Genomic DNA, 21,080 nt, shown 5'->3' on the forward strand with positions numbered 1-21,080 from the left:
CTGTCCTGTTACGGCCATGGAGGCCGTTCATGAACTCACTGTCTGTCCTGCCACGACCAAGGAGGCCATTCATGAACTCACATTCTGTCCTGTCACAGCCATGGAGGCCATTCAAGAACTCTCTACTTGGGCCGTCTCAGGCAAGTGGTCTGTCCATGTCTCTGCACCGCCATGGCTTCCTGCTCTGCCTGCACCTCCATGGCTGCCCGTTCTGCCTGCTCCGCCACGGCTCTCCGCTCTGCCTGCTCCGCCACGGCTCCCCGCTCTGCCTGCTCCGCCATGGCTCCCCGCTCTGCCTGCTCCGCTTCATGGGCCTAGCCCTCCATCCCTCCCCCAGTTCCACCTCCACTCCACCACCCTCCTGGACTTGTTGGGTTTTGTTTGTGTTTGTTTGGGTGTCTGGATCCGCCCTTAGAGGGGGGGATATGTAACGTGGTGTTTTGGGTTGTGTTTCTTGTTCATGGTTTCATGTCTTTTATTTTGTAATTGTTTCACCCTGTTAGTGTCTTGCTTCCCTTGCCCTCATGTATCTCTGCCTTGTGTATGTGTCATGTTCTGATTGGTTGTCTTAGTCATGTGTCTTGTTTCTCATTGGTTTGTTCTTGTCTTGTGACCCTCCTTGCCTGCTATAAGTAGCCATCATGTTCCCATTGTGCCTGGTCGTGTATTGATGTTGTAGCCCTACAATGTCATTGTAGGGCTACAACATCAGTATTGATGTTGAGTCTAGTCTGTTATGCCTCGTCAAGTCTGTTCATGCCTAGTCAAGTCTGTTCATGCCTCGTCAAGTCAAGTCTGTGTCTCTAGACTTCGTCTGTTTGGATTATGTTTGGATATTTGAATTTCACTTTGTTTTGAATAAATTGCACTTGGGTTCTTCACTACGCTCGCCTTCAGTGGACTAATTCCCTCCATCCCTCCCCCAGTTCCACCTCCACTCCACCACCCTCCTGGACTTGTTGGGTTTTGTTTGTGTTTGTTTGGGTGTCTGGATCCGCCCTTAGAGGGGGGGATATGTAACGTGGTGTTTTGGGTTGTGTTTCTTGTTCATGGTTTCATGTCTTTTATTTTGTAATTGTTTCACCCTGTTAGTGTCTTGCTTCCCTTGCCCTCATGTATCTCTGCCTTGTGTATGTGTCATGTTCTGATTGGTTGTCTTAGTCATGTGTCTTGTTTCTCATTGGTTTGTTCTTGTCTTGTGACCCTCCTTGCCTGCTATAAGTAGCCATCATGTTCCCATTGTGCCTGGTCGTGTATTGATGTTGTAGCCCTACAATGTCATTGTAGGGCTACAACATCAGTATTGATGTTGAGTCTAGTCTGTTATGCCTCGTCAAGTCTGTTCATGCCTAGTCAAGTCTGTTCATGCCTCGTCAAGTCAAGTCTGTGTCTCTAGACTTCGTCTGTTTGGATTATGTTTGGATATTTGATTGTGACCCTCCTTGCCTGCTATAAGTAGCCATCATGTTCCCATTGTGCCTGGTCGTGTATTGATGTTGAGTCTAGTCTGTTATGCCTCGTCAAGTCTGTTCATGCCTAGTCAAGTCTGTTCATGCCTCGTCAAGTCAAGTCTGTGTCTCTAGACTTCGTCTGTTTGGATTATGTTTGGATATTTGAATTTCACTTTGTTTTGAATAAATTGCACTTGGGTTCTTCACTACGCTCGCCTTCAGTGGACTAATTTGTTACAGACACAAGCTAATTTTCATTTTTGGGTGAACTAACCCTTTAAATCAACATTAAGCTGACTCAAAGTGCATAAATGAAACTTTTGTCTGCTGTATAATTTCTTATAGCTGAACTGAACTACTTTTATTTGTAAAAATTAACTTTACAAAGTTATTGAACTGAACCAACACTAAATTACTATTGTCTTTTTTTTTTTAGAGCTAAAGTGTTTCATTAAATTAAACAATGTTTTTGGTACAATTTATGTTTGCCTTTTCCTGTAAAATCTACTCAATGTATTTACATCCTGTAATTACCTACTTTTTTATAAAGTGTTTCATTGTTGCTGGCTTAAAAGGATCAGTTTAGATTTTTTTTCAAGTTTTGAATGATTTCATGTTTTATTAATATTAATGTTCCATTCAAGCTTTTAGAGCAATCTAGTCTATATAATGTTTGTCAGCTCTATTTTAAATATTTCTATAGCTAGATTTGGCTAGATGACCCATTTTGAAAAAGGTATCGACCCACTTAATGAACTGATCCAGATCGGATCCATGCCGGATGAGTTGCTTCATGAACAGGTCCAGATCGGATGAGCTACTTTATGAACAATTTCGAACCGGATTTGTGCATGTTGGGTGGTCATATTAACTCATTTTAATATATGAATTACCTTTGAGACACTGTGCTTACTACATTAACCTGCTCATTGATACCCCCCTTTTGTCCTAAGTTACTTTATTGTGGACCGTCACCAATCTCAAATACATTCCCGGATAAATTGTACAAATTGTATGTTATGTTTACTTTAACCTGCTGCTCTCTCACTTGGGATTTTAATATGGATATGACTGTATAAATTGTATATTTGTATTAACAAACTTTGTGTGGTTGAGTGTCTTCTTGGCTATTGATGCCCATATAAATTATTTTGTCCAGTAAAGGACCGGTTGGCCTCCTCCCTTGTTTGGGATTGTTACACTACAGTTATTGTTAACAAAAGATACATTATGCTGTTTCATGTAGGTTAACACATTTAAAACGTATAAATAGCACATTTAAAACTATCTGTACCAGACAAAGTAATATTGACACATGATAAAAACACTGTTACTCACACTTGTTGGATCCAATATAGTCGACACATCATCATCTTTTAATTTCAATCTCTCTGAAAATCTTGCTACTTTATTTACCTACTACATGCACAAATCTGCATTGATCTTTTGCTGCACTATGATGTTATAATGTGAGAATTTCCAAAACGAGTCGTTCTGGCAGCTTGGCTTCAATATAAGTTGTTTTTAGACGAACAAGAAAGTTAACTTACAGTATGTTTTTAATAGTGCCTTTATATTACCTTTTGACCTCTAATATGTCAAGTGATCAAGGAAAATGTGATTTCCCAATTCATGACCCATTTAAAAGATGAATGTGAACTGTTATGGACATCAAGCTATCATGGCAATATGTATCATTCATTTTTAAATATATTCCTTGTTACCTATACTACATTGAACATTTTACAGTGTTCTGTAACGACTCTTATTCTGCCGGTTTTACCAATCAGATAAAAAGGGACATTTCAGTGCCGCCCACATGAATGAACGAAATATGGAAGCCATAAACTGATTTGTAAAACTGAAACCTAATTTTTCGTTTGTTAAACTAAACAGAAAAAATTAAAACAAGCCATCTTTCCAGTTCTCATTATTCTAATTTCAGATAGGATATCAAATGTGTAAAACATACATGGACCATTAACTCTTCTGAATCATGTTTCTCTCTTTTTTTCCACCCAAGGCGAGCATTCTATCCAAACACTGGACACACTTTGGGATGAATATTAAACTACAATCTGGCTCACCAACATTTTACACTTAATCTGTGACCATGAGCACCATCTGAATTCTATCACTAAATATTTTTAAACTGAAGGAAATTGTGTGCTTGGACATACAGTGATGCATCCACTCACCTGGAGGTTGAAGTTTGGTAGCAGTGATCGGAAAAACAAAGATAATGTGCTTTCATTTGAGGCCCCCATGTTCTGCCTGAAAACAGACATTTACACATTTTACAATTTAAAGGGTAAAAGTAAAAAAAGAATGATTTTAAAATCAATATGGTCAAACCTGAAAAATTGTATTTACTAGAAAGAAAGGCTGGACTATGTTAACATCATTTCACGCTGCACTGACAGACACATACCAACGCAAACAGTCACTATATTACTGGACATGACTTCTCAGACATTCCACTACCCGATAAACCACATTCAACATATTCAATCGGTAAAAACAAGCTCTGACTAAGGGTGTTCTATTTCAGATCAGTCAACGCCAACTCTCAGCTCCCACCATATGATTCTATCAACTCATCAACTCCATTTACTTCACATCAAAAAGGGGCCAAAAATAATACAAGATTGCAGTCGTTATTACACACTTAATTTTTTTCCCGACATGATGCCGCTTTATTCAAATGACACACTTTTAGCCTGACTGCCCAAATTAATCCAATTTAGCAATAACATTACCTTGAAATTATCAACATCATGAGCTGTTGCCAATACTTAATTTTACTGAAGGAAAAGTCACGAGAAACAGCCATGGTCGGATATTAGGTCAGAATTAAATGTGAAAAAAGATATTCTTTAATTAACACATCTGATTATAATAGTCGGGTGATGGAGCTAAACACACGTGATCATTGTCTTAAAAAGCATTAAAATATATAAAAAATAAATACAGTATGTACAAAATACAATAATGTACACTTATGGTTAGTTTAATGAACACCGAGGTTAACCATGGAATATTAGATGCATGTTTATTGGATTAATATCATAAACATCAATTAAATTACCAAGCTGGCACGGAGTTATGTATAATTACTAAAGTCACTATGACTGTTATTTACTTCTAATAGTTGTTTCTGTGACAGCTCAGAGTCTCTGATGCACAGTGCATAATACAACAGTTTTCAAATTCCTCCCTTGATTTCATTCACTCCTTGCTGATATAGTGCACTCAACTGCCAATGCACTATATGGCGATTAAAGAATCAGTGAAAAAGTGAGCGATTTTGGACACAGTAACAGACTTGACAATGAGAGAGTCAACCCCGACTATAGAACTATTCAGAGTCAAGGAATCAACTCTTTTGGAGTCGACTCTCCATCACTAGTCTCGACCATGCCAACAAGGGTAGTAACACTGACAAAAACCCGAATAAAGTTTCTGTTGCCGTTTGTCGGTGTCTGTCTGTGCAGTGTGAATTTATTGATCTACTGAACATTCTGCTCTATTATTCATTTCTAGCAGTAACCTAGTGCTTTCAAGCTATGACCACCAAATTTCAAAACAAGCTAGCAACTAGGGCTGTGCAAAAAATAGAATGCGATTTTCATGCGCATCTCGTCAGTAAAGCCGCTTCTGGTGATTAGTAGTAAATCTCCAGCACGTGCTTTCAGACGGAGCGGCATTTTACTACAAGCTACGCAAAATCACATTCAAAATCGCAGGCGATTCATTGCCAATTATGAATGCAATTTTGTGTAGCTTGTCAGATTAAATTTTTTGCACAGACTTACTAGCAACATTCTAAAACACGTTAGCAATTTTTTCATTGTATACTGTATACAGAGTATACTGATACCAATCCCATACTATAGCACACTTTTTTTTTTTAAACCGATGTAGAATTTTTATACCTCTGTGATCATCTGATCATCACTCTTTTGTCTGTTAAACACAATCTACTAAATATAGACAACTGCATTATAAAGAAAAATAACAAATAAAAAATATATAATCATAATCTATAATAAAAAATACTATTATAAACTAGGTTAGTGGATAATTCAGCAGCAAAAAGCCGCTTCTGGTGATTAGTAGTAAATCTCCAGCACGTGCTTTCAGACGGAGCGGCATTTTACTACAAGCTACGCAAAATCACATTCAAAATCGCAGGCGATTCATTGCCAATTATGAATGCAATTTTGTGTAGCTTGTCAGATTAAATTTTTTGCACAGCCTTACTAGCAACATTCTAAAACACGTTAGCAATTTTTTCATTGTATACTGTATACAGAGTATACTGATACCAATCCCATACTATAGCACACTTTTTTTTTAAACCGATGTAGAATTTTTATACCTCTGTGATCATCTGATCATCACTCTTTTGTCTGTTAAACACAATCTACTAAATATAGACAACTGCATTATAAAGAAAAATAACAAATAAAAAATATATAATCATAATCTATAATAAAAAATACTATTATAAACTAGGTTAGTGGATAATTCAGCAGCAAACGTTACTCTACAAAAAAAACATGAGTGCACAATAATTGTATAAAATCTAAACACAGTGAAAAAACATTATTTAGTGGGGAACAAATAAAAGTATTTTACAACAATACAAAGAGCAATGTGTAACATTTTACCAGATTTAGTCCTACACTTATTCACATTCATGAAAAACAAGTAAATATATTTCTATATAAATATTTACTATAAAATTTAAAGATTTTCTTTAAAGTATAGCCCAGTAATCAGGCAGCTACATATGATAAATAGGACAGAACAAGAAAGGCTATTAATTTTTCATTATGCAAAAGTACTATAATATGAAAGGCTCCAATACAGAGCGCATCCCATGCGCAGAATGATGCACTTGAAGCAACATGGAGTCACAATGTGCAGCGCTCTGCATAGAAAAGTTTAAAGCACAAAGGGAAGAGATATTGATGCGTAGTGTATTATATCTGTGCAATAGTTTATTGAGCCTTTTCTTTTAACAGTTTTAAATTTCACTTACTGTGCGAGTGAAGAACAATTCATAATGCTCTCTACTCCAGTGCTGTGATCTAACAGACACCTGGAAAGTAACATGATTTAGCCATGGTACTAAACTCCATCAAGATAAAGTCCTTTTATGCAAAACCATTGATCTTTATCTACAGATCAAGTATAATAATATGAACACTGAATCATCTTGGAGACTTTCATCGTCTTGACTGTTGTAACCAAACGCAACAAGCAGTTTGAATGCTGAATGGAGGATCAGACAGCCGCAGCGGAGAGAACAGTTCATGTGAACTTGAATTTAATGACTTAAATATTCATCTGTACCTTACATTAAACTATGGAATGCTTCAGAAGACTTGGAATATAGTGCATGGAAATTGTATGGTGCTTTCTAATGTTTTTGTGCCTTACGTGGGGCTTTACAATAACACAATAGTATACGTCCAATATCGGATTTGGATCGTTCTCGTCTGACCGATACCCGATCCGGCAGAAAATGGCAGTATCGGAGCCAATACCGATACGGAGTATCTGATCTGTGCATCCCTAATCACATCGTTGCGGTCCAAATGCATCCATTCATGGCAACTGTGTTCCTTGCCAATGATAGCTGTTACCAACAGGATAATACACCATGCCACACTGCCAGAATTGTCAAGGTTCGAGGTGAATTTCCACATGATGGTGAATTTCTGTTAAAACCTTGGCCTCCAAATTCACCTGACATGAACCCAAATGAAAAGCAGGTTCGCTCTACATCGCCACCACCCCCGCAATGTATGGGACCTGGAGGACCTGCTGTTGACATTATGGTACCAGATACCCCAAGAGACCCCTTTTTGAATCAATGACTCAACACATGCTTTGTGGGCTAAAGGAGGTCCTACAGGTTATTAGATAGGTGGTCATAATATAATGACTCATCAGTGTATATCAATGTAACTGAAAAAATGTCAGATCAATTTCATTTATCTTTCTTTAATACTATAAAATTAACAAAACTCATAAGAAACAAACAGAAACCTTTTAAGACAAAAGAGAAAAAAATTGCCTGGTTGCATAAATGTGCACACCCTTTTAGTATGACATGGTACAAGACAAAAGGCATGGATGGTTGCATTTGTTTTCAGGAGAAGAATAACAGGAACATTTTGGAATGGACCATTAAGAGATTTAAAAAAAAAAAACACCTATGATAGTCCAGGTGATATGTGCAAGATGTGAGGTGATATGCTCACTTTTTCATAAAAGCATGAAACTTGGTACACTTGTACAACTTGGGGCCCTGAACATTTTCAGAAATGGAGTCATCGCAAAAATGCCTCGTGGTTGCCATTTTACTTTCCGCCATTAACAAATTATGTATTTTGTGTCATATCTCCTGAATCAAACATAACACAGAAAAGGTGATGCCTACTCATATATTTTGATGGTCAATTACAATGATACCAAATACAACAACATAAACTGTTTGGGTGAAAAGTGACGTAAGAAGGAAATCACAGTATCTCAGTATCTACAATAGTCTGTATTATGGCTATTTATTTTCTCTTTCTTTGATAACTGACTAATATTTTATTCAGTAATACAATAAAATATTGTTTTCAAGAATACAATCATATATTTCAGCGACTAAAAAAAAACAAAAAACACCTTGCTTATCTCAGGCAGAATCAGGTAGGCAGTTGTGCGTAAGTGTTTGCTTAATACCTCGTTTCGGTTTCTGTTGTTTAGATTTTTATTTGCTGTTAAGAAGGGTTAATTAATTTACTATTTATATTTTTCTTCTTTCGTTATAATTTGTATTTTGATTTCACATATTTTTTAATTAGAATAATAGCCATCGGCTAAGAAGAAGCTTTTGGTATTTGTATTGCTTGTTTATTGCACTTAAGTGGTGAACAGTCCCGCAGTAGTTTCGAGTTGAGCCATTTCCGTGCTATAGGCTTTTGGTGTGCTAATTGTCAAGGTGTCCACAGCTGTATTCACTCAAGAGTTGATAAGCTGTGCATTTATTTGTTATCTGTGCACTGACATGGAATACCTGTGACCTTCTTTTTCCCACGTCTATCATGTGTTTCCAATACATTCCTGTTTTCGCTCAACAACGCTCTAATATCAAACGCAGATAGCAATGCAATCTTGCTAACCTTCGTCCTATCTACACCTCTTCTACTGCACCCGTCTCTTTTTTCCTGTGGGTCTCTGGAATTGTCAGTCAGCTCTCAACAATTACTTCATTCCAGCCATTGCTTCTCAGTCTACTCCTAGTATATCAGACTTTAACAGGACCTGGATTCGTCCAGAATGCTCAGCAACCCCTGCTGCCCTACTACTGCTTCTTCGTGAACATCGGACCAAACTCAGGGCAGCAGAGACAGAATGGCAGAAATCAAAAGATCCATCTGACCTGAGTATATACCAGTCTTTGTTTTCATTTTTCTCTGTTAAAGTCTATGCTGCCAAATCTTTGTATTTCCACAACAAGATCAACAGCACTTCAGACACATGTAATCTCTTCAAAACATCCAATTCCCTCCTCTGTCCCCCTCCACCACCTGTTTAACAGCTAATGATTTTACAACATTCTTCACAGACAAAACTAAAACCATCAGCAGTCAGTTCTCAGCTCCACACACGCAGGAACTCAAACCAACCATATCTACTGCTAAAACTCTCCTCTCATCCTTCTGTCCCCTCACAGAGGCAGAAGTATCTAAATTTCTCCTTGCCAGCCATCCTACAACATGTCCTCTAGACCCAATCCCCTCACACCTTATCCAAGCAAGCTCTTCTACCAGCACTCACACATATCATCAACACATCTCTTTCTCACAGGCATTTTCCCCACCACATTCAAGCAGGCTCGGGTAAACCCCCTGCTCAAAAAACCTACATTAAACAATTAATTGTAGATAGCTACAGAACGTTCTCTCTTCTTTCATTAATTTCAAAAACACTTTAATGTGTTGTTTTCAACCAGGTATCATTGTTTCTTTCACAGAATAACCAGCTGGACATTAACCAATCAGGTTTATAGAAACAACCATTCAACTGAGACTGCGTTACTGTCGGTCACTGAAGCCCTGCAAATTGCGAAAGCTGATTCCAGATCATCTGTTCTCATTCTGCTGGATCTATCTGCCGCTTTTGACACTGTGAATCATCAGATCCTCCTGTAAAATTCTGGCAGTTTAATGCCTACAAAACCGGGTGGTAGGGACTACAACAAGTTACTTCCCGGGTTCGTGACATCACAAACCCAGATAAACCCTGCCCTCGGGAAAAGGCAGCAAAGGGGGTGAGGCCATGCTGCGCTGCTTTAGAGAAGAGGAAGAGAAAACTAGAGGTGCATGTAAAAATCTATTCATATATGAATCGCGATTCACATATTATATATTAATATACTGTGTATTCATATATTGCGATTCAGTTGCCGTATTGTATTAAAGCTTTAATCAGGATAAAACTGTATATTAAAAGATAACAAGTATAATAAGTATAATAAGTGCATTTATATTTATTATATATTATAAGTATGAGACAACAACAAACAAAAAACATAGACCTTCCATTAAAAGACATGCTTGCACAGGTTCTGCACGATCCTCGTCAATAATATCCTCTGCTTCTCAATTGGGCTCAAACTGATAAGCGATATTAACGACACCGTTGTTTACAATACAACCGTAGCACATGCCGCTGAGGTGAGGGGAGGGATGTTTAGACTCGCACTAGAGGCGGTTTAGCCAATCACAACACACTGGGCTAGCTAACCAATCAGATCCCATCGCCTATTTCTGAGGGAGGGACTTCATAAAAGCAGGAAATGGTCAGCACGTTTTTCAGAGAAGGGACAGAGCGGTGTGGAATAAAGGCAAATTATGTGAAAAATAATGTGTTTATTTTTTTTTTAAACGAAGCAATGACTGCACCCCATAAACACAATCAAGCCTAGAAAAAAAACAGTGAACCACCCCTTTAATAAAAAGAACCTTAATTTTCACCTTAATTCCTCCCTGTTCTAGCTTGTACTAATGTAAACGATGTCTAAAACTTTGTATTACGAGCATTTCCTGTGTTTTTTGAGAATTTATGATGAATCGCGTTGTATTCCTCAATTGTAAGTCACTTTGGATAAAAGTGTCTGCTAAATTAATAATTGTAAATGTAGAGTCAGGCAAAGTGTTGACCGATACCAAGGTGACAGTAGAGTGACAGTTCATCAAGATGGAAGGCTGCACTGAGAAGTATCAACTGAAACTAGATAAAAAAAAGTTTGTCGAGACAAACTTTAAGTTGGCTTGAGAAAGCCAGACCAGAGAGTTTGAAAAAGTTTTAATTTGATGACTGACAGATATTGCCAGATGATAGATAGATAGATAGATAGATAGATAGATGGACAGATGGATAGATTTAGGCATTCTGGGAGTTAAAAGGGTTAGTTCACCCAAAAATGAAAATTTACCTGTGTTTTACTCACCCTCTAAGCATCCTAGGTGTATATGACTTTCTTCTTTCAGACGAATCATATTGGAGCTTTATTACAAATTGTCCTGGCTATTCCAAGCTCTATCATTGCAATCAGCAGGTGTTTCTGTTCTGTTATTTGATGTCTTGTGGACTGTTCAACAAAAACACCCGCTGACTGCAGTAAGAGAGCTTGGAATAGCCAGGACGATTTTTAATATAACTCCGACTGTATTCGTCTGAAAGAAGAAAGTCATATACACATAGGATGCCTTGAGGGTGAGTGTAAAACAGGCTAATTTTCATTTTTGGGTGAACTAACCCTTTAAGTTTGAATTTTGACAGTTGGAGTTTGAATAGTCTTGGCTCATCTGAACATTACGTCAATGTAAGTCTATGGGATTTTTATGATGAGTTTGGTGGTTGTAGAGTTAAAGCTCTAGGAAGAGTTAGAGTCATAGGATTTTGGAATAATAATAATAATATTATTATTATATTTATATAATATTATAATAATAATTACTATTCTAATTAAACCTTAAAATGCTTCCACCTTGTGGACAAAGAGAATGATTGTAAATTAAGTTTACAGGAAATATGCTTGCAATTTCATTCTGCATCTTCTCAGATACTGCAATTTCATTGTACTATTTCTTACAACGTCACTGACTTCACCATTAACTATTCACCTCAACAGTTTATGTTATTGTATATGGTATCATTGTAATCATTTTCTGTGTTATCATGTTTGGTTCAGGAAATATAATACAAAATACATAATTTGGTAATGATGGAAAGTAAAATGGCCACCATGGCGACCTCGAGGTGGTTTTGCGATGGTTCCATTTCTGAAAATGTTCAGGGCTGCAAACTATACAAATGTATCAAGTTTTATGCTTTTATGAAAAAGTGAACATTATTTTCAAATATTATCTGGACTATAAACATTAACTTGAACAAGCTGTGCAGAAGATCAATCTCGAATTCTTTTGCAAGGAAGAGTGGGGGAAAATGGTCAAATTAAGATGTGATAAGTTGATAGACTATATTTCAAAAAGACTAGCTGCTTTTAAAAAGCAAACAGTGTATTAAAAGAAGAATTTGTTTAATTTAATTCAATTCACGTCTATTTATATAGCGCTTTTCACGATATACATCAATGCAAAGCAGCTTCACAGTAAATTAATGTTTCTACATTACAATGGAGTAATTTATCAGTTGAGGTAATTTAAGTTCAATTTAAGCCATTTTAGCATGGGTGTGTAGACTCCCACTATTATACCCACTAGAGCTGCACGATTCTGGATAATATGAGAATTAGGGATGTAACGATTAACCGATTAAACGATAAGCCGGTTAAAAATCGATTCAAATATGTGACGATTCAAATCGTTTGAGATGCTAAACAAATCGCGATTCATTTAGGGGTAGGAGTTTATATGAAAATTTTTTTTTTAAAAACCTGGAAAGAATTTCCAGCAAAAAATAACTACATTGTTACGGCAATATAACATTTCTCACATTGTCACGTACCAATTTTGGTCATACCAGCCACCCATACTCTTCACAAATTATAATGTAGTAATTTTGCATAACTTTTTTCATATTAGCGAATTAAATTGTTATTAAAACAGTGGCAGAAAAATACAAATTTTTTTAAATAAGTTTTTTTTTTTTAAATAAGACCTTATTTTACTCATTAAAAACACACACACACACACACACACACACACACACACACACACATTATAAAACCCCATAGGAAAATCTGCAGGGAACCCATGGCGAATTAGTCTTCCAGGTTTTGATCCCTCCAGCACTCTATTGCACGAAAGTAAAGGTGATGATACACGGGGCAACTTTATGAGCAATGTTGCTGGGCAATGTCGCCGAGCAATGTTTCCCATTGAGAATGGGCAACAAATTTCTATATGTATACTAGGGGTGGGCGATATGGTAAAAATATCATATCACGTTTTTTTTTTTAGGAAAATCACGATTCACAATTTTAGCACGATTCGGTCATGTTTGCAAGTTGTCTGAGTAGTGCAGTCAGACTAATTTCTCTATTTTGAAAAAGCCTTACAAGGTAACAAAATATAAAATAAAAAAAGAATGGCAGATATTTAGGCCAAAGTGGGCGAAGATAAAAATCTTTATCTTAAGATCTTAAAATCTTAAATAAAAATAATCATTATTTTATCTTTGTTATTAAAAAATAATAACAAAGACACACATTGCAAATACACATAATATACAAATAAAACAGACAGCACTTTATTTTTCAGGTACAGTAGGTGTATTTAGCTGAAGCATTCATGAAATTGAATGAACAAATCTAAAAATAAAACACTATATACACTTCACTGTATAAATTAAACAATCGATTCTTCTTAAAGCAACTGTATTACAGTTGTTCAGTCAAGAGCAGTGAGTGATTTTTCTCTGTATGTTGTTTTATTTACATTAAAGGGACAGTTCACCCAAAAATGACAATTTTGTTATCATTTATCAAGTTGTTCAAGTTTATCAAGTTGTTTTAAACCTGAATGAGTTTCTTTCTTCTGTTGAAGATAAAAGTTATTTTGAAGAATGTGGGTTATCAAAGTTGCTGGTCCCCACTGACTTCCATAGTATTTTTTTCCTTCTAACAAAGTCAGTGGGGACAAAAAAATGTTTGGTTACCCACATTCTTTAAAATATCTTCTGCGTACAGCACAAATTAATAGAGGTTTGGGACAACATGAGAATGAGTAAATAATGACAGAATTTAAATTTTTGGATACACTATCCCTTTAATATCCCACAAGCAGCAGCATGTTTCGCACTCTCACTTTAAAGGGGTTATGAATTGAGAAGTCATAACACAGTCGCTGCATAACCTTACTTCAGATTCAAATATTAGGAATGTGTGGTTGAACTTTATTTTTAAATAAAATAAAACATTGAGCGTTTGTTCGCTTCTTTTCACCGCAGATTCCTTTGTAATCAAGACACAGGTTGACGCTGGATTTGCAGAGACTGAGATTAAAAAGCAATGCTGTGCCGTCTATATTGAACCCAACAGGAATGGTGCAGCACACTTGTGAGTAAAAAAAATATTTGTACCATGTCACTATTGCTTTGTTAGAGATCGCTTGATATGCCCTGATTGCGTGTCTAACCAAAGTCACAGAAGGCTCCAACTATGAAGGGCGTAGCTTGTCAAACAGGCACAAAGTTAGTTTACAATGCAAAACTGTTATCCAATCATAGCAGTGGGCGTTTACTTCCAAGCCTTCAATGTGGTACGCCCATAAAAACCGAGCGCTTCTCGAGCCGGCCTCAAAACCAGGGTGGAAGGTTGCCGATTACTTATTGATTTTGATGTTTTTGAATGTAAAAATCATGCGAACGTCATAAGTGGACCTCAGACAACAGTATAAAATTATTTTAAAAAGCCAGTTCATGACCCTTTTAAGACCTACACGCATCTAATATACAGGCACCCATCCATTTTTTCTCTCAACTGTTTACTTTTAACTTTAGACATGATGCGAAAGATAACTTAGTCCAGTTATCAAGCACTGTCTGACAGGCTTTTTAATGTTACATCACACAGTGTCCCATGAGTGTAACTCTACCGCTGCATTAACATTTGATGTGAATGTCGCGTTGTACAGTATATTGAGACGGAGGTGCCAGAACTGCAACTGAATGTGCGCTGTAGCATGATACTACGATATTTCTTCAAAAGCAGATCGTGGAGACATTTTAATCATCCACGATCAAAAATCATCATATCGCACATCCCTGCTGGATAATTACAGAGATTATTATAGAGAAATTTGTTGCCCATTCTCAATGTGAAAGGGACAGTGTGACATTGCCCGGTAACATTGCTTAAAATGTTGCCCCGTGTATCATCAAGTTAAGTGTTTTGAAAACATCCATATGAAACAGACAGTCATTAACAGACAGAGCATTATGAAATTGGTTGCTTATGGTTTGCGATGCAGCTGGCTGCACAGTTGGCTTGCTTGATCTTTCAACAAAAGTTCCATTTCAAGGTCAGTTTTCTCAACATCGTGTCAAAACTGACGCTATGGGGAAATTTATTCAAAAATCCTGAGGCCTTTAGATTAGCTCAAATCTAAGGATTGGCCAATGATGTTCAAGAGCATGTAAAAAGGGTGGGCTTCTCCCACCCAAATGAGATGAGCTCATGTGGCCGGCCTAATTGATGTCACTGCTTGCACATTTTCAGAGCATTTTCTGGAGTCCCAGAAACAATCAAATTGGTTCTGCTTCCACGCCAACCTCAAGCAAGGAGCCAGAACCAGCGGTGAGGTCGAAACCAGCCTGGCCAGACTGCTGCAAGTATTCAAAGCATACACAAAGGGACTATATGTCCTTTAGGTATGGCCACACCACCACCTCAGCCACGTTCCTGACCTCCCCAGTTGGACCATGCAGCACCAAGCAGCCCAGATGGAGAGCCAGCACAGAAGTCTGCCCGCCTTTCTAATGTTCATGCTCATGTTCCTCACAATAAGGTCCGGCTCAGGGATTCATTTTGGTAGACCTGAGTGACGCCTTATCTGAGGCCTTAGACTCAGCTAGGTTTTCCAAGATGGCGCCAGTGTACCCGGCTTGCCGTCTCTTGTTTGTTCTCAGTTTGGTGTTCCTGTGGTACCTGTTCATCTGACATCTGTGCTGTTATGCATGATTTTGCACTGGTTTACCGTGGATTGTGCCCTGTTCTGCATTCTCATTCTCAATCCTCGTTCAACCAACCCGCGCTGGACTGTGCTCGCCGGTTACCGTACTGTGTTCCTTTCTTAAGGAAGCGCCGCAGGAAGAGAGGTAATCGTGGTGGTGTTCGGGTGAGAATCAGAAGGGCAACTGCTTCTTCCATGGAGTTTCCTCTGGATGGTATAAGCTTGGAGGGTCTTCACTTGTCGCGACGCTCATGGGATTATAGATATGTTTTTCATCTCCCGGTTTTCCCGGATCTTCACTCATCTATTTTCTCTGCTCCTCCGCGTTTACGGATTCATCAGAGGGGAGTGAACTGTTCAAATCTCTGACAACTGAACTTTGTTCAACATCTGGATCTGGACTTGTCATCACAGCCTCCATTGAATATGGCCTTGAATGAATGAATGAATGAATGATGCATTTATATAGTGATTTATTGTGGGGGGGGGGGGGGGGTTGTTTAAATTCCTTCTCTGAAGACCAATACATTTGTAACAGAATTTGATGAAACATTAAAATGCATTTATAAAGTTGCTTGCGTTTCCTTAAAGTGATAATAAACCACAACACCTCAGTGGCAGATTTATTGACAATTTGGCATTTTTTGGTAAACTAAATAAAGCTTAGCCAATTACATTTGTATAATAAATAATTGTATATCTATTAAGTTTGGGTATGTTGAGTTTTGCTGCACCGGCAACTAACTGAAATCATTTAAACTGGCACACTAATAATAAAACTAAAAAGGGTGAAAGCCCATTACAAAATTAAAGCTTAAACTACTTAATATAAAAAGAGAGAGAGAGTCATAGAGCCAATCAAGTGGTTGGGGATTATTAGGAGGCCAAGATTGACAAGGGCCAGTGGCGGCAATTTGGCTAGGACACCGGGGTTACACCCCTACTCTTTACGAGATGGGATTTTTTTAATGACCACAGAGAGTCAGGACCTTGGGTTTAACGTCTCATCCAAAGGATGGTGCTTTTTGACAGTATAGTGTCCCCATCACTATACTGGGGCATTAGGACCCACACAGACCACAGGGTGAGCACCCCCTGCTGGCCTCACTAACACCTCTTCCAACAGCAACCTAGTTTTCCCAGGAGGTCTCCCATCCAGGTACTGACCAGGCTCAACCCTGCTTAACTTCAGTGGGCAACCAGTCTTGGGTTGCAGGGTGATATGGCTGTGGCCTTAGTGAACGCTAGGTCTGTATGCAATAAAACTTTCATTCTACATTACTTTTTTTTTTTTTTTACCCATTGTGAGACGTGGGCCGGTGCTGGTGAGTTGTCAGTTTTTGAAAAACTTTGTCCAACAAACTGCTGTTTTATTAGTACCCCAAGATCTGCTGGTAGGGGTGGTGGGGTTGCTATAGTTTTTAAACAATCATTTAAAATACAGTCAGTTTCTGTTCTGACTTTTTCATCGTTTGAAGTAGTGTGCGCGACATTACAGTCTACTTCATCCGTGCTGTTCTGTGCTCTCATCTATAGGCCACCTTTTCTGGGATTTTTCTGGGAAGTGATTTCTCTGAATTTTTAACTTCTATTGCTCCGTTGTATGATTGTATGCTACTACTGGGCGATTTTAATATACATCTATGCTGCCCGGGGTGTCCTTTGGTTGCGGAGTTTTGCAATATCTTGGACTCATTTGGTTTTTCTCAACATATAAATCAAGCAACTCATGAACTTGGTCACACATTTTTTTTTTTTACCCATTGTGAGACGTGGGCCGGTGCTGGTGAGTTGTCAGTTTTTGAAAAACTTTGTCCAACAAACTGCTGTTTTATTAGTACCCCAAGATCTGCTGGTAGGGGGGGTGGGGTTGCTATAGTTTTTAAACAATCATTTAAAATACAGTCAGTTTCTGTTCTGACTTTTTCATCGTTTGAAGTAGTGTGCGCGACATTACAGTCTACTTCATCCGTGCTGTTCTGTGCTCTCATCTATAGGCCACCTTTTCTGGGATTTTTCTGGGAAGTGATTTCTCTGAATTTTTAACTTCTATTGCTCCGTTGTATGATTGTATGCTACTACTGGGCGATTTTAATATACATCTATGCTGCCCGGGGTGTCCTTTGGTTGCGGAGTTTTGCAATATCTTGGACTCATTTGGTTTTTCTCAACATATAAATCAAGCAACTCATGAACTTGGTCACACACTAGACCTTATTATGTCATATGGTTTATCTGCAGATGATGTATTCATTGATGATTTCGATTGCTCCTTTTAAACTGAAACAACCAAAGATAAAATCGTATTACTGGTTGGATGACAACGCTCGCTCTCTTAGACAGGGCGTGCCGTAAAGCAGAGAGGAGATGGAAGCATGATCGTCTGACTGTCTTTTGAGATTTTTAAAGAGTGTCTGGTTAAGTTTCAGAGTGCTGCTAAGTCAGCTAGATCAAAATATTTTTCAGATCTGAATATTGCACACTGTCATAGACCTAGGATCTTATTCTCCACAATAAATTCAGTAATTAACCCAAATTCCCAGTTTTCTAGGGAGCCGTCACCAAAGCGCTGTGAGAGATTTTTATAATTTTTTGTTGATAAAGTGAGTGCCATTCGTTTATCTTTTACTCCACAGCTCTCTGACCTGTCATTGAACTCACTGGCCAGTCCATTTTTCTTTTGTCGTTTTCAACATGTCTCTTTAATGGAACTCTCTGATCTCATTAACAAAATGAAGACAACTACCTTCTCACTCGATTTTGTTCCCCCAGAAATCATAAAAGCAGCCTTTCCAGTAATTGGCCCTAGTATCCAAGTGTTGATTAACTCATCTTTGGACACTGGTGTGGTTCGAATTGCTTTAAGCATGTGGTTGTTCAGCCTTTGCTTAAGAAGCAAGGTTTGGGTGAAAGTTGCTTTAATAATTTTCGGTCTGTCTCAAAGTTATCATTTCTGTCAATTACAGTTGATCTCATTCTTAAATACAGCTAACTTATCATAACCTTTTCGATCTGGTTTCACTGCTTATCACAGTACAGAGTCTGCTTTGCTTAAAGTGTTCAATGATATATTGGTTGCAGTTGATGCCGGTAAAAATGCAGTACTGATTCTACTTGAACTTACAGCTGCCTTTGATACTGTAGATCATAATGTTCTTATTTGGTGAACATTTGATCGGTATCAGGGGCACAGCCATACGATGGTTCAGCTCATATCTCAAAGACAGGTCTTTTTCTGTAGAGCTAGGCAAGTTTTCCTCATCATCTGCCCCAATCATTAATGGAGTACTTCAGGGCTCTATTCTGCGGCCACTTCTTTTTAACTTATATATGCTCCCTTCTGGGGGATATTATTAGGAAGCACAATGTTTCTTTTCATTTATATGCTGATGATACACGCTAAAAGCTGGTGATTCCATTCAACCTTTGTTGGAATGTATCTCAGAAATGAAAAAATGGTTAATCAAATAACTTTCTCCAACTCAATGAGAACAAAACAGAAATGATTGTTTTTGGTCCCCGAAAAATGAGGACGGATATCATTAAGGAGCTGGGCAATCATTTCCCCTCAATTTCCTCACAGGTTAGCAACCTGGATGTTATCATAGACTTAGAACTAGGCTTATCCAAACAAATCAATTATGTTGTTAGGAACAGTTTCCATAAATTGCGGGTCATTTCCAAACTTAAATCATTTTTGTCTTTTCAAGATTTGGAGAAGGTTATCCATGCTTTTATTACCTCTCGTTTACTTTAATTCACTGTACTCCGGTCTTCCTCAGTCATCGCTTACACATCTTTAGTTGGTACAAAATGCAGCTGCAAGGCTGCTGACTGGGGCAAAGAAAGATGACCATGCCACCCCAATTTTAGCTTCCCTTTACTGGCTTCCGGTCCATTTTAGAGTTCAGTTTAAGATTCCGTTGTTTGTTTTTAAAGCTCTTAACCATCAAGCTCCATCTTATCTCAAAGATCTTCTTATTCCTTTGTCATCTACCAGACTTTTAAGATCCACTGATAGGGCTCTTTCATTTGTCCCTCGTTCCCATTTGAAAACGAAGGGTGACCGAGCTTTTTCTGTCACTGCCCCCTGTCTGTGGAACCAATTGCCTCTGGACATTCGCCTTGCACCTTCCATTACCATTTTTAAACCGAGGTTGAAAACGTATCTCTTCTCTTTAGCATTTTAATCTCACTTTATTGTTGTTTCATTGTCTTGTTTGGTTCTTTTCTGTTTTTTTCTCTTTTAAATTTATTTGATATTGTTCAGCACTTTGGAAAGCTTTGCTATGTTTAAATGTGCTATGTAAATAAAATTTACTTACTTAACTTAGTAACATGGCATGATTTTATGCGATCCCCATACTCTTGACACAATGTCTCATTCCCTCCTCTTGGGGAGCCATGGTTACGTTGAACAACCAGCAACGTTTCTTTGTCAACTCTCCATTACACTTGAGCTGTGCCTCGTTTACAAAACAATCTGCAGTTTAGTGCTCTGAACAACTGGAACACCATTAAAAATTAACCATTCACTTGTTCCTGTCACTGGGATCCTTCTGAAGTCTGTACAGAGATGCAAATGAGCTGTTTAAACAGGACACGTCAAAGAAAATGTTTTTACTTTTCCATTTGTTCTGTTGTCAGCAGACTCAAGCATGTGGAGTATGTCAATAACAGAACAGATTTCAGTATCGGTGATTATAATGGGTTCTTATCTGCTTTTGACATGACATAATGTGACATTCACATCCAGTGTAGGACAGTGTCAGCCATTAAGCAACTGAACACCAGTGGGCGAGGCCTATGCTGCGATGATGTATAACTATTCGTTGATATCTTGCTTTGGAGACAGTAATATGCACATTTTGTGCCTGTGTGAGGTCACAAATTCCACAATATTCAAACTGACCATTTTTGGACCTTGAATAAATAATAAATTTATAATGAGGAGGACATTTTAAGCTATGAATTCTGCAGGGCATTTTAATTATATAAAGACGTCTTATATGACCCCTTTAAAACACCATCAAAAGCCCTGTATCATATAAGGCAGAGAACTTAAGCGCATTTAGGTCATACCTTTCTGGTCTGATGTAAGACACAATGGAGTCCAGAGGAGGGAGAGGGTCAAAACCCATTCCTGGCTGTGTGGTCACTTCCTGTAAGGAACCAAAAGAACCTTTGTAGTATTAAATAATGAAACAGATAAACTATATATGAACAAAACTACATATCACATTTAATACTTTGTCTAACAGTCAAGTAATCCTTATAAACCAACGTAATACAAAATCAACACAGTTTTGTATGCGAGTGTGTGATTGTTTAGCTATACTTGAGAGCCAAATGTCCTCACTTATATAGCGAAATATCAACCAACTAGTGAGGGCCTTTTTTGTGTCCTTAATGGTTATAAAAG

General features: G+C 37.9%; 1 protein-coding gene across 1 annotated transcript in view; it reads right to left on the reverse strand.

Annotated features, from left to right (window-relative positions):
- The window catches only part of tcf25 (TCF25 ribosome quality control complex subunit), a 139,141-nt gene that overhangs the window by 35,283 nt on the left and 82,778 nt on the right, over positions 1 to 21,080 (reverse strand). Inside the window, exons 17-18 of the mRNA XM_016231330.1 lie at positions 20,741 to 20,820; positions 3,650 to 3,725 (exon numbers count right to left, since the gene is read on the reverse strand). Of these exons, the coding sequence (XP_016086816.1) occupies positions 3,650 to 3,725; positions 20,741 to 20,820 (156 nt within the window). The remainder of the gene's footprint in view (positions 1 to 3,649; positions 3,726 to 20,740; positions 20,821 to 21,080) is intronic.

Source organism: Sinocyclocheilus grahami, unplaced genomic scaffold (assembly GCF_001515645.1).
Source record: "Sinocyclocheilus grahami isolate Dianchi unplaced genomic scaffold, SAMN03320097.WGS_v1.1 scaffold388.1, whole genome shotgun sequence".
NCBI lineage: Eukaryota > Metazoa > Chordata > Actinopteri > Cypriniformes > Cyprinidae > Sinocyclocheilus > Sinocyclocheilus grahami.